The sequence below is a fragment of the Lepidothrix coronata genome, unplaced genomic scaffold, assembly GCF_001604755.1.
Source record: "Lepidothrix coronata isolate B3197 unplaced genomic scaffold, Lepidothrix_coronata-1.0 Scaffold26, whole genome shotgun sequence".
In the NCBI taxonomy this organism is placed as follows: domain Eukaryota; kingdom Metazoa; phylum Chordata; class Aves; order Passeriformes; family Pipridae; genus Lepidothrix; species Lepidothrix coronata.
This window is the reverse complement of record NW_016690206.1, coordinates 7,296,439-7,310,719: the sequence shown is the minus strand read 5'-3', so window position 1 is coordinate 7,310,719 and position 14,281 is coordinate 7,296,439. Positions and strand designations below refer to the sequence as shown.

Sequence of the window (14,281 nt, the reverse complement as noted above, 5' to 3'; positions counted from 1 at the left end):
TGTTTGGGTTTTAGCCCAAATCCAGGAGCCATCACATTAAGATGGTTTAACTGTTCTGAAAGAGCTGAGGTCCAAGTCCTGGGTCCATTACACAAGATCAACCTCTCTCTCATACAAGAGATGTATGTATCTTAAAGAAGTTTAAATCAAGATACAGTATCATGACTTCAGACACAAGACTGACCTCAATTTAAGTCAAATACTCTCAGCTTTGTCTCAAAAGTGACAGATTCCAACCAAAACAGTACCTTTGCCAAAACATTCCATGATCCCATCCCTATACCCAGTGGCAGTGACTCATCATACTCAGTGATAAAGGACAGTACATGCAGACAGGTACTTTTTTTCTTTTTTTTTATTGCTGTTAATTCAAGGAAAAAGGTTGCATAAAATCCAATCTCTTCTAGAAATATAAGTGACCTTTCCAGTACATTTCAAATATCAAAGTATATGGTAAACATACAAATAAAGAGAAGGTAACATACCTCCTATTTACAGTACAGTATTTTAAATCATAAAATAAGTTCCATAAAGTACAACTGGCAGGTAATTCACAATACAAGTCCATTGGTGGTTTAACACCCTCACTTAAACTCAAACGCAGTTCATTCATTTCAAGTGGTCCAAAAATACCCAGATCAAATAAAAATTTTAATCAAAATAATTTTCATTTACTACTTAAACTTTTTTTTTTTTTTAAATTAAAGCTTTCATCTACCTCCCTCCCCATTCCCCCCCTCCAAGAAAAAAGTTTCAAAATGTACACTGGTGCTATAAATATAAATGCTACCTATGAAGAAATGTAGTAATCAAGCTTTTTTTTTTTTTCTTCAAGTTTTTTGTTTAGCAATTTATTAGACGGCTGAACCAAAGACTGATTTTTATTTCATCCCTCTACTGGACACTGGGTCTGATTTTAAGAAAAAACATTTCTGCCATGAACTGTGAGGAATGCCAAACCCTATGGATATACAGTGGTAGTTGTTCATCGGTGTTGAATGCAGCAGTCAAAAAACACACTCGTCTTCCAGATAACCTCAGTGCACTTTAGGAAATCAAATATTACCTGGAAGCAATTTAGTACATATATTGGCTTTTAAAAATAAAATAAAAAATACAGCAGCATTAAACTTACTCATGATACTGACATGTTTAATACCATCTTAACACTCATTTCAGTCTTTCACATTATACCGTAATTACGCATAGTGGTAAATTGTTATAAAATAGTGACTTTGCTATTTGGTAGACAGGTTCTAATACTAATACCTGACTATTTTGTAGAAAACCATAGCTTTTGTTCAGTTTGAAATAAAACATTTACATTCTAAGTACAATGCAACACTGTAACAGTTTAGGAAAAAAAATAATCAATCAAGTAATGTTCATTCTGTGTTGACACGATGTAGAATAGCTTTAAAAAAGGAAAAAATGCTGTCAACTTTCATTACAAATGCAAACACACTGAGTACAACATTCATACCATTTTTTTCACCTTTTTTGCTGAACATACAGGCTAAAAAGCTACAAGGGAAGAAAAATCTGTCAATTTAAGCTCGTTCATTTTTCTCAATCTGTTCCAGTCCACACAGTTTCAGCCCCTTCCTGCTCTATGTACTTTCATTTATTTGGGCCTCTTGAGAGCTGCGTATATTAATTATTATCAGACATAGTACACATACAGTATTGTGTTTTCCTTTGGACTCTGCTAATAGGACGTTTGAACATCTCCCCTCAATTCATGAGCACTAAATTTAGAGTACGGGCAGGGTCTGTATGAACTGCTAAACACTCATGCAAGTCCAACGAATCCACGTGGACAACCAGGGAAAGAAAAGAAAACAGCAGCATAAAGGAGAACAGGGAGGGAGGGAAGAAGATTGTGGTGGGGAACACGACCAAGTTTCTTCTTTCACCATATGGCTGCTCCACCAGTGATGTCAGAGGTCAGAGGAATTTTTTTTTTTTAAAAACTGCAGTAAACATTGCACATGTCTCAAGTCTTCAGTGCAAAAGCATGGTTTGAATGCTCTGTCTGATTGTTTGGCTGTGTGTTTGAATTACATGCATTATGCAAGCCTTTTGTAGAACCAGGAGGAGACCAGGGACTCAGCTTTCTTCTTTTGTACGGAACAGAGGTGCAAAAGCAATGAAAAATTCCAAAAGAATATAAAACCGGGAATGTCCCAAAACACAAGACCAGCCCCTCCCTCCCACATACACCTTCCCCCAGTTTCCCAAGCTTCAGTTTAAGTAGGCAATGTTTACTTGTTTCAGTCTGCAGAATCCAAGGTATCATTGGAAGGGGGAGGGGGAGGTGCGTATCTCAGTCTGTAAGTGCCTAAAACAGGAAAGAGAACTACTAAGTCACTGCTCACAATTAAAATGGATTACAAAACCACTACAAGGTATCAAAATGGACATGCTCTTCAAAAGGCACTATCATCCTCCAGTCCTTTTAAAGTAGGTCCTTAGACTTTACCCTGTTTTCTTTCATCTGCTTGCTAGAACTGTAAATTTAAAAAAGATATAGAGCATAGATACAGGACTTGAGCTTTACTGGAAAAATGCAAAGAAAAGATGACCCCCATCAAGGTTCATCTTTCCTGTCCACTCCAATCAAACAAGTGAAGTCAGAATGGGCACAAGTACAAGAACCAAAAATAGCTTATGCTCAATGCAAACACTGCATTTCCCCCCATTCTTCTGGACGGAGAGAGAAACTGAAGCCATTCCTTTGATTTTTAGTTTCAATTGCTTTCTGCCTTTTTGCTGCAACTTGTCTGAAAAGTTAAATGTATTGCATGATGGGACACAGAAGGATAGCTGATTGTGCAAAGGTAAGCCTTAGTTAGATTATGAAATAGCCAGTCTATTGTTTTTTCTTTAAATTCTCACAAGTTTTAGAAATCCAAGGCCATATCATAGGCAGCAATTGATATCTTTCACTTTTTGCCAACAAATTCTCTCAAAAAAACCCCACTGAATGGGAATGCAAAAACTGAAACAACATGCAAGTCTCGACATAATGTCAAAAACAAAACAGTGAAAAAAGAAGGACAATTTAGGACTGGTATCACTTGACTTTTCAGCTTCAATTCATACGCATTTTCAACTTCACGCTGTGAACCCTGTTCCCTTGCACTGTTCTACAAGATTTTCAGGCAGAGATAAGATACTTTGCAGTTTTAGAGCAGGTCACTAGTGCACAACCATTTACACAAAACATACACACGCACGCACACCTTTCTGCAAGACCAAAACCAGCACATTCAGAAAGGTAAAGAGAAACTGCTAAACTCAAAAGCAAGTCCGCTGGGAGTTATCATGATTACCTTGTTGACTGGCCTCCATGGATGACTGCTTACAGTCCTGCGCATAGTGTCCACTTACACCACAATTGTAACATGAAACATTCCCATTCTTCTTGGGTCCTGACCCATTTGTGTTGGCAACTACGTTAGGTGCTGGATATACAGGATAGAACCTCGAAAATCCTGCCATCTGCTGCATACCATAGTTGGCTTGGCTCCCCATCACTGGGTCATGCATGAGCCCATTTGCATATGGAGACTGAGGCAGGAAGAACGGAAGTTGTGTTCCATTGCTTTGATGTGCTTGATTGAGGTAGCTGCCATTGCAAAGTGATGGCAGAGGGAAGAAAGGTGGAACTCTGTAGACTTGTCCATGAAGTGGGTTATGATAAAAATAGCTATTAATCTGAAGGCTGCCATTGGTCCCACAGCTACACCTACGTCCACAAGAACCACAAGGACCAGATCCCAACTGCTGCGGAGGTAACATTGTCCCGTTAGTGTTATTATTCCCAACAGCGTTTATGTAGGATGTGCTGTCACTCTGTGCAGTGCTGTGTGTTAGAGCGGGGCTCGGGCTGGGGGCAGGGCCTGGCGTGTGTGTTGGTATTGCAGGAGGAACAGTGGACTGGACCTGACCAACACCTAAGCCAGCGGACTGAGGTGGTGAGGAAGCTGCTCCAGTGTTTAGCACGTTTGTATTCTGGTTGGGCAACACACTGTTAGCATGAGGACTGCCTGGCAAAGCGTACGAAGCTGGTGGAGGTGGCGGTGCTGCTGTGGAGAGACCAGCTGCTGGAAGAACTACCTTTAGATTGGTAGGCTGAGGGATTGCTCCTGGGTTTCCCTCAATGTGAGGCACCATTTGATTCAGTCCTACCACCTGGGATGCAGGTTTTGTGATGGGATCTGTAGTAGGAACTGGAGATCCTGGGAAACTACCTGGATTGTGGACTGGGATAAAGGCAGTATTTGGTGATCCAATACTTAAGTTTCCTGTCGGCTGCTGTGGTCCATTAACTGTGCAACTCTCCGATGATCCCTGTGGAGAGGGCATTTTCAATCTGTGTATTGCCAAATGCAAAGCAGGGCTACCAGGCTGGACAGAATGTGGAAGGAAAGTGGATGGGACTGGCAAAGGGGAAGCCATCAGCTCAAGACGTTTCTCAGGTTCACCGGAGGTGACTGGGCCCATTCCACCAGGCGGGGAATTCGCAGACTCTCTCACTGGCGAGACAGCGACAGGCGTGGTAACGAGCATTCCCATCGTTTTACCATCTGCAGATATGGGTGGTGGGACAACTGCTTCCGGCTTTTGGGCAGCGCTGTGCATCACACAGTGTAAGGCAGGCATGAAGGAAATATGTTGAAACTTTGCATTCAAAGGATCTTCTGAAAGGCTCCCATTTTCATTACTCACTGAAGAGATCTGAGCAGATGATTTGTTCATATTTGATGAACTGACAGCACTGTAGCCTGTAAACCTGGTTGTATTTTGATTCCCAGAGTCCTCAGAATTGCTGTCTGTATCTATGGGTACAAAAGCATTTGTCAGTCAGAAGAATGAATCTCAAGCAACAGAGAATCATGCCCTGGCCTCATTTACCCATATAAAATCTCGTTAAGTTTGATGACATGAATGACAGTTAAGTCTTCCCGAACTGTAACAACTTTGAGATTTTTTTCAATCATCCAAATTAAGCTAGGTCCATCTCCATCACTTGCCTATATATCCACCTGCCTAACTAGCTACTGTGTCTTTGACTTGTGTGTATCTGCAAATGTGAAGAACAGAATACAGACCGAGTTACAAATTTGCATCTGCCTAGAAAGACATTACCACAGCTTACCCAAATTTGGAAGGAGTGGCAAACTATCAGTACAAAAAGACGGAGTTCTCAGACATAACACACATAATTTGATATAAAACCAGTCCCTTTCATGCCAATGTTTTTCACATTACTGTACTGTGGAAATTTCTCAAGAGAGCTATGCCACTGAGGTCAAAAAATTACTACATATATGTAGTAACCTAAAACTCAGTGGTATTCAAACAGTCCTGCTATTTGCTAGAAGCTGTCAAATCATCCAGTCATGAAACCCACAAAGCAAAATGTATTCTCTGGCTAGTTCAGAAAAAAAAAAGGAGATAATAAAACTAAAAAACTAATTAAAATTAATACAAGCAAGAGATTAGTCTAGGAATAAAGGCATTTATGCACACTTTCCATAAATACAACCTCTGTCTTTTTCTTCTTCACTATCAAAGCTTTCCCTCCCATCATGTCGTGGACTAGAAGGAGAACTGTAACTTTCAGATGATGTTTCTCCACAAGTGTCATGACCAGATCCAGCATCCAGATTCAGATCTAAAAATAAAAGTGGTCATTTTTATTTTTAATCTCAATGTATGGAAGCAAGGTTATTTTGGTTTGCTCACATTTCATACTAGTTCAGATTTTTGCCTGTTCCTATTTAATGGCATCTGTCCCCTATATTGCTAGCATTTCAACCCCCAGCATTCAGGACTGGTCTTGTCTCTAAATTTGTGATGACTGAATCCCTGGTGTTACAGAAGGTGATACTGAAAATTGATATTTACGCAAAGCAGTGAAAAGAATGATGACCCTTAATGATTTCTGTGATGCTTATATCAGATTGCACTACAACAAAAATTTCCTCTGAATGGTAGCGATCAAACATTTCCATTCGAAGAGCTGCAATGCTCCTCGGTCCTACCAGCACAGGCAGAAAGCTAACTCAGCAGGGAACATCAAAACAATACAGTATTTTACAATTCACTCTTCTAGAACAGGCTTTAAGCAAACCCTGTCAACAAATCCTGATTAAAGAAAGAGAGGCAAACTGAAAAAGTGTTAAATTGTTTTCTGATTTCTGAATGGATCATGGGACAGTCATTTGCTGCAAACCAGCTTTCAGAGTCGGTAGCTACCACGGTTTGGCTTTCAAGTTCAGCCTCAGAGGGGAAGAAGAATGACAAATTCACCCTCTCTCAGAATCTATGCCAGACACTAGCTTCAGAGAAACCCCAAAACACAAAACACTGATCGACGAAATTCCAGCACAAAAATTAGAACATTATTACTTATTTTATGAATTACAATAATAGTTTATAAATAAAATAGTATTTTAAAAAATTTTTATTGCTACTGCAAGTTTAACAGGTTGGGATGGGTCATCAAAAAGCTGCCTTAATATTTCAATTCCTGAAATAATTTCCTTGATTAAACCTGTAATTGGTTAAATTATTTTAACAAGTGCTCTGAATATCTAATATAATCTGGATCCCCAGTCTCAACTTCCAGTCACTGAAAACCAGAGTCTAAGGTGCTGGTCACAAAGCATCAAGTCTTAAAAGTTACCAGTGTAACTAACCCATGCCTCAGAAAAGCTAAAAATAGGGATGAAAAATGGAAGAAAACAGGATGCAGTTAAGAGTTATGGACTCAAAATAGGGCATTTCAAATCAAGCCTGGATATATAAAACTAGGCAGAGATTCAGATTGCAACATGTTTTTTTTTTCGTTAGACTATGTCTCCAATAAGTATCTCAAAAGACATTTTAACGTTTATATATAGGTGGAAAGCCCATCTCTGAGCATGACATAATGGCTTCTAGACTCTGTGGGTTACAGCTGCTTCTTGAACCAGCCAACAGTGATCAGGCAGGCAGTCTCACACCTGTAGAGTGGTGGGTAGTTAGCAAACACAACTACGGCAAAACATTCCCTATTTAACTTTGCACTATGCCACCCGAACTTGCACCACCTCCTAAAGTTATTGTCAGTTCATAAAAGCTTAGTGCCTGACTACAAAACCAGTAATCAATCAGAAACGTACACAGCAAAGTTCTGCTGTAGAGTATGTTTTCTGTTTGCACATCCCTTAATTATAGGTTTGCAAAATTGTTCTGCTTTTGCTAAGTTTGTGAACTGCATTCTTAAAGTTTTAGTCAAATACTGTTTGTAGAAGGCAAAAACACTTGCCCAAAAAACACATCAGTAATTCCAAATGGGATCCACCTGGAACTCTCAAATGTAAGAAGCAGAGAGAAGAAAGAATGAAAGCTTAATCAAGATTGTACCACAAGTGGAAGCAACAGAAAGACAAGGCACTTTTAAGAATCCCTTCAACACTTATGCCAATTACGTGGTGTAGGAAAAGGCAAACCCTTTGTCAACCTTCTGTCATGTAAACTACATGTAAGAGAAGCAAGGCTGCAATCGATATTGTGAACTTAGAAAATATCAAGAAAGCAAAGTCAATGGGTAGACCGTCAGAAATTTGTAATAAAGCTTGGTGACTCGATTTACTAAAGGAACACAAATATAATTTTGTCTTACAACTGACTGATGTACACAAGTTTTGGCCTAGACACTACATTTTGCTGGATTACCCAAACCTGAGAACCCTGCTAGGGCAGCATACACAGTTCTGTGTTGTAGCTCAGTAGTCACTTGGTTTACACACTACAGTTCATCAACAGTTTGCACCAGAGGTTTTTATAAAGGTTCCTCGTGGGCCACTCCACAACAGATGAAGAAACTAGTAGGCTGCAAAGAGAACACTAATGACAATATAGTGGGGCTCCACACACTCTAGACTGCTAAATTCCATACAGAAGTAGCCCAACAGTAACTGTTTCTGCAACTACTACACCACATAAACCAACTCACGGAGACTTTACTAGTATTTTACCACCTACTTATGAAAAGAGACACACCCTGTGCAACTGCATACGCAAGACTGAGTCTAATGTTCTATACAGCAAGTCAAAGCACAAACTAGACTACTAACATGCTGACTTTCACCAAAACAGATTTAAGACTTGTGATTTCCCCTTTCCAGAGGAACTTTGAATAAATCAGCAAAGCTGGAATTCTGTTTCTCACAAACAGTTTGGGGAAAAAACACCTTACCTTTTGCTGTCCCAGTACGGATGTGCTGTGATGCCGCAACTCGAACTCCATTGCTCCTGTTATTCAACCTGCACTCAGTTTTCTTTGCTTTCTCCCTGTGTAAATACTTTTCATTGGTTTTTTGCAAATGCATGGACACAAATAACCTACCATGAATGAACACATAATGTGACCGTAAACAAAAGCAGTGACTCCAGGCCAGAAATGTGTATTTAATAGATATAACATGAAATTTAAATAGTAAACAAATAAGTAAAGGCTGTTGGTGCAATATACCAGGAACTAAGCTGCAAGCAGTGTTATTAAACACTATGAATAAGGAAATGGTGCAGCTGATGCCGTACACCAGTCTAGCATAAAAGTATCTGTCTATAGAGTAACAAAATGGCACAAACTCTGCTGTAAGGCAGAGNAATTATTATCAGACATAGTACACATACAGTATTGTGTTTTCCTTTGGACTCTGCTAATAGGACGTTTGAACATCTCCCCTCAATTCATGAGCACTAAATTTAGAGTACGGGCAGGGTCTGTATGAACTGCTAAACACTCATGCAAGTCCAACGAATCCACGTGGACAACCAGGGAAAGAAAAGAAAACAGCAGCATAAAGGAGAACAGGGAGGGAGGGAAGAAGATTGTGGTGGGGAACACGACCAAGTTTCTTCTTTCACCATATGGCTGCTCCACCAGTGATGTCAGAGGTCAGAGGAATTTTTTTTTTTTAAAAACTGCAGTAAACATTGCACATGTCTCAAGTCTTCAGTGCAAAAGCATGGTTTGAATGCTCTGTCTGATTGTTTGGCTGTGTGTTTGAATTACATGCATTATGCAAGCCTTTTGTAGAACCAGGAGGAGACCAGGGACTCAGCTTTCTTCTTTTGTACGGAACAGAGGTGCAAAAGCAATGAAAAATTCCAAAAGAATATAAAACCGGGAATGTCCCAAAACACAAGACCAGCCCCTCCCTCCCACATACACCTTCCCCCAGTTTCCCAAGCTTCAGTTTAAGTAGGCAATGTTTACTTGTTTCAGTCTGCAGAATCCAAGGTATCATTGGAAGGGGGAGGGGGAGGTGCGTATCTCAGTCTGTAAGTGCCTAAAACAGGAAAGAGAACTACTAAGTCACTGCTCACAATTAAAATGGATTACAAAACCACTACAAGGTATCAAAATGGACATGCTCTTCAAAAGGCACTATCATCCTCCAGTCCTTTTAAAGTAGGTCCTTAGACTTTACCCTGTTTTCTTTCATCTGCTTGCTAGAACTGTAAATTTAAAAAAGATATAGAGCATAGATACAGGACTTGAGCTTTACTGGAAAAATGCAAAGAAAAGATGACCCCCATCAAGGTTCATCTTTCCTGTCCACTCCAATCAAACAAGTGAAGTCAGAATGGGCACAAGTACAAGAACCAAAAATAGCTTATGCTCAATGCAAACACTGCATTTCCCCCCATTCTTCTGGACGGAGAGAGAAACTGAAGCCATTCCTTTGATTTTTAGTTTCAATTGCTTTCTGCCTTTTTGCTGCAACTTGTCTGAAAAGTTAAATGTATTGCATGATGGGACACAGAAGGATAGCTGATTGTGCAAAGGTAAGCCTTAGTTAGATTATGAAATAGCCAGTCTATTGTTTTTTCTTTAAATTCTCACAAGTTTTAGAAATCCAAGGCCATATCATAGGCAGCAATTGATATCTTTCACTTTTTGCCAACAAATTCTCTCAAAAAAACCCCACTGAATGGGAATGCAAAAACTGAAACAACATGCAAGTCTCGACATAATGTCAAAAACAAAACAGTGAAAAAAGAAGGACAATTTAGGACTGGTATCACTTGACTTTTCAGCTTCAATTCATACGCATTTTCAACTTCACGCTGTGAACCCTGTTCCCTTGCACTGTTCTACAAGATTTTCAGGCAGAGATAAGATACTTTGCAGTTTTAGAGCAGGTCACTAGTGCACAACCATTTACACAAAACATACACACGCACGCACACCTTTCTGCAAGACCAAAACCAGCACATTCAGAAAGGTAAAGAGAAACTGCTAAACTCAAAAGCAAGTCCGCTGGGAGTTATCATGATTACCTTGTTGACTGGCCTCCATGGATGACTGCTTACAGTCCTGCGCATAGTGTCCACTTACACCACAATTGTAACATGAAACATTCCCATTCTTCTTGGGTCCTGACCCATTTGTGTTGGCAACTACGTTAGGTGCTGGATATACAGGATAGAACCTCGAAAATCCTGCCATCTGCTGCATACCATAGTTGGCTTGGCTCCCCATCACTGGGTCATGCATGAGCCCATTTGCATATGGAGACTGAGGCAGGAAGAACGGAAGTTGTGTTCCATTGCTTTGATGTGCTTGATTGAGGTAGCTGCCATTGCAAAGTGATGGCAGAGGGAAGAAAGGTGGAACTCTGTAGACTTGTCCATGAAGTGGGTTATGATAAAAATAGCTATTAATCTGAAGGCTGCCATTGGTCCCACAGCTACACCTACGTCCACAAGAACCACAAGGACCAGATCCCAACTGCTGCGGAGGTAACATTGTCCCGTTAGTGTTATTATTCCCAACAGCGTTTATGTAGGATGTGCTGTCACTCTGTGCAGTGCTGTGTGTTAGAGCGGGGCTCGGGCTGGGGGCAGGGCCTGGCGTGTGTGTTGGTATTGCAGGAGGAACAGTGGACTGGACCTGACCAACACCTAAGCCAGCGGACTGAGGTGGTGAGGAAGCTGCTCCAGTGTTTAGCACGTTTGTATTCTGGTTGGGCAACACACTGTTAGCATGAGGACTGCCTGGCAAAGCGTACGAAGCTGGTGGAGGTGGCGGTGCTGCTGTGGAGAGACCAGCTGCTGGAAGAACTACCTTTAGATTGGTAGGCTGAGGGATTGCTCCTGGGTTTCCCTCAATGTGAGGCACCATTTGATTCAGTCCTACCACCTGGGATGCAGGTTTTGTGATGGGATCTGTAGTAGGAACTGGAGATCCTGGGAAACTACCTGGATTGTGGACTGGGATAAAGGCAGTATTTGGTGATCCAATACTTAAGTTTCCTGTCGGCTGCTGTGGTCCATTAACTGTGCAACTCTCCGATGATCCCTGTGGAGAGGGCATTTTCAATCTGTGTATTGCCAAATGCAAAGCAGGGCTACCAGGCTGGACAGAATGTGGAAGGAAAGTGGATGGGACTGGCAAAGGGGAAGCCATCAGCTCAAGACGTTTCTCAGGTTCACCGGAGGTGACTGGGCCCATTCCACCAGGCGGGGAATTCGCAGACTCTCTCACTGGCGAGACAGCGACAGGCGTGGTAACGAGCATTCCCATCGTTTTACCATCTGCAGATATGGGTGGTGGGACAACTGCTTCCGGCTTTTGGGCAGCGCTGTGCATCACACAGTGTAAGGCAGGCATGAAGGAAATATGTTGAAACTTTGCATTCAAAGGATCTTCTGAAAGGCTCCCATTTTCATTACTCACTGAAGAGATCTGAGCAGATGATTTGTTCATATTTGATGAACTGACAGCACTGTAGCCTGTAAACCTGGTTGTATTTTGATTCCCAGAGTCCTCAGAATTGCTGTCTGTATCTATGGGTACAAAAGCATTTGTCAGTCAGAAGAATGAATCTCAAGCAACAGAGAATCATGCCCTGGCCTCATTTACCCATATAAAATCTCGTTAAGTTTGATGACATGAATGACAGTTAAGTCTTCCCGAACTGTAACAACTTTGAGATTTTTTTCAATCATCCAAATTAAGCTAGGTCCATCTCCATCACTTGCCTATATATCCACCTGCCTAACTAGCTACTGTGTCTTTGACTTGTGTGTATCTGCAAATGTGAAGAACAGAATACAGACCGAGTTACAAATTTGCATCTGCCTAGAAAGACATTACCACAGCTTACCCAAATTTGGAAGGAGTGGCAAACTATCAGTACAAAAAGACGGAGTTCTCAGACATAACACACATAATTTGATATAAAACCAGTCCCTTTCATGCCAATGTTTTTCACATTACTGTACTGTGGAAATTTCTCAAGAGAGCTATGCCACTGAGGTCAAAAAATTACTACATATATGTAGTAACCTAAAACTCAGTGGTATTCAAACAGTCCTGCTATTTGCTAGAAGCTGTCAAATCATCCAGTCGTGAAACCCACAAAGCAAAATGTATTCTCTGGCTAGTTCAGAAAAAAAAAAGGAGATAATAAAACTAAAAAACTAATTAAAATTAATACAAGCAAGAGATTAGTCTAGGAATAAAGGCATTTATGCACACTTTCCATAAATACAACCTCTGTCTTTTTCTTCTTCACTATCAAAGCTTTCCCTCCCATCATGTCGTGGACTAGAAGGAGAACTGTAACTTTCAGATGATGTTTCTCCACAAGTGTCATGACCAGATCCAGCATCCAGATTCAGATCTAAAAATAAAAGTGGTCATTTTTATTTTTAATCTCAATGTATGGAAGCAAGGTTATTTTGGTTTGCTCACATTTCATACTAGTTCAGATTTTTGCCTGTTCCTATTTAATGGCATCTGTCCCCTATATTGCTAGCATTTCAACCCCCAGCATTCAGGACTGGTCTTGTCTCTAAATTTGTGATGACTGAATCCCTGGTGTTACAGAAGGTGATACTGAAAATTGATATTTACGCAAAGCAGTGAAAAGAATGATGACCCTTAATGATTTCTGTGATGCTTATATCAGATTGCACTACAACAAAAATTTCCTCTGAATGGTAGCGATCAAACATTTCCATTCGAAGAGCTGCAATGCTCCTCGGTCCTACCAGCACAGGCAGAAAGCTAACTCAGCAGGGAACATCAAAACAATACAGTATTTTACAATTCACTCTTCTAGAACAGGCTTTAAGCAAACCCTGTCAACAAATCCTGATTAAAGAAAGAGAGGCAAACTGAAAAAGTGTTAAATTGTTTTCTGATTTCTGAATGGATCATGGGACAGTCATTTGCTGCAAACCAGCTTTCAGAGTCGGTAGCTACCACGGTTTGGCTTTCAAGTTCAGCCTCAGAGGGGAAGAAGAATGACAAATTCACCCTCTCTCAGAATCTATGCCAGACACTAGCTTCAGAGAAACCCCAAAACACAAAACACTGATCGACGAAATTCCAGCACAAAAATTAGAACATTATTACTTATTTTATGAATTACAATAATAGTTTATAAATAAAATAGTATTTTAAAAAATTTTTATTGCTACTGCAAGTTTAACAGGTTGGGATGGGTCATCAAAAAGCTGCCTTAATATTTCAATTCCTGAAATAATTTCCTTGATTAAACCTGTAATTGGTTAAATTATTTTAACAAGTGCTCTGAATATCTAATATAATCTGGATCCCCAGTCTCAACTTCCAGTCACTGAAAACCAGAGTCTAAGGTGCTGGTCACAAAGCATCAAGTCTTAAAAGTTACCAGTGTAACTAACCCATGCCTCAGAAAAGCTAAAAATAGGGATGAAAAATGGAAGAAAACAGGATGCAGTTAAGAGTTATGGACTCAAAATAGGGCATTTCAAATCAAGCCTGGATATATAAAACTAGGCAGAGATTCAGATTGCAACATGTTTTTTTTTTCGTTAGACTATGTCTCCAATAAGTATCTCAAAAGACATTTTAACGTTTATATATAGGTGGAAAGCCCATCTCTGAGCATGACATAATGGCTTCTAGACTCTGTGGGTTACAGCTGCTTCTTGAACCAGCCAACAGTGATCAGGCAGGCAGTCTCACACCTGTAGAGTGGTGGGTAGTTAGCAAACACAACTACGGCAAAACATTCCCTATTTAACTTTGCACTATGCCACCCGAACTTGCACCACCTCCTAAAGTTATTGTCAGTTCATAAAAGCTTAGTGCCTGACTACAAAACCAGTAATCAATCAGAAACATACACAGCAAAGTTCTGCTGTAGAGTATGTTTTCTGTTTGCACATCCCTTAATTATAGGTTTGCAAAATTGTTCTGCTTTTGCTAAGTTTGTGAACT

General features: G+C 40.3%; 2 protein-coding genes across 3 annotated transcripts in view; both read right to left on the bottom strand.

The window, feature by feature from the left end:
* Positions 1–765: 765 nt before the first annotated feature.
* Positions 766–8,527, bottom strand: LOC108494636 (zinc finger CCHC domain-containing protein 2-like). The gene is made up of 4 exons (XM_017809405.1): positions 8,255–8,527; positions 5,555–5,683; positions 3,336–4,844; positions 766–2,341 (listed from the first exon to the last, which is right to left on the bottom strand). Exons 1-4 carry the CDS (start codon positions 8,385–8,387, stop codon positions 2,274–2,276), a joined length of 1,839 nt encoding a protein of 612 aa, XP_017664894.1. The 5' UTR covers positions 8,388–8,527; the 3' UTR covers positions 766–2,273.
* Positions 8,528–8,982: 455 nt separating this feature from the next.
* The window catches only part of ZCCHC2 (zinc finger CCHC-type containing 2), a 40,973-nt gene continuing 35,674 nt past the window's right edge, over positions 8,983–14,281 (bottom strand). The window contains exons 12-14 of one of the 2 annotated variants that reach the window (XM_017809387.1): positions 12,567–12,695; positions 10,348–11,856; positions 8,983–9,353 (exon numbers count right to left, since the gene is read on the bottom strand). In XM_017809387.1, the coding sequence (XP_017664876.1) occupies positions 9,286–9,353; positions 10,348–11,856; positions 12,567–12,695 (1,706 nt within the window). In that variant the 3' untranslated portion in view covers positions 8,983–9,285. The remainder of the gene's footprint in view (positions 9,354–10,347; positions 11,857–12,566; positions 12,696–14,281) is intronic. The other variant, XM_017809386.1, reaches the window with a different exon arrangement.

What these genes read in the sequence shown, in the direction of transcription:
- LOC108494636 (XM_017809405.1), bottom strand. Translation starts at nt 8,387, where the DNA reads ATGCATTTGCAAAAAACCAATGAAAAGTATTTACACAGGGAGAAAGCA. An exon ending in CCGTACTGGGACAGCAAAAG is followed by an intron (nt 5,684 to 8,254) that starts GTAAGGTGTTTT and finishes TTTTATTTTTAG; the next exon opens with ATCTGAATCTGGATGCTGGA. An exon ending in CATGGAGGCCAGTCAACAAG is followed by an intron (nt 2,342 to 3,335) that starts GTAATCATGATA and finishes TTCCTGTTTTAG; the next exon opens with GCACTTACAGACTGAGATAC.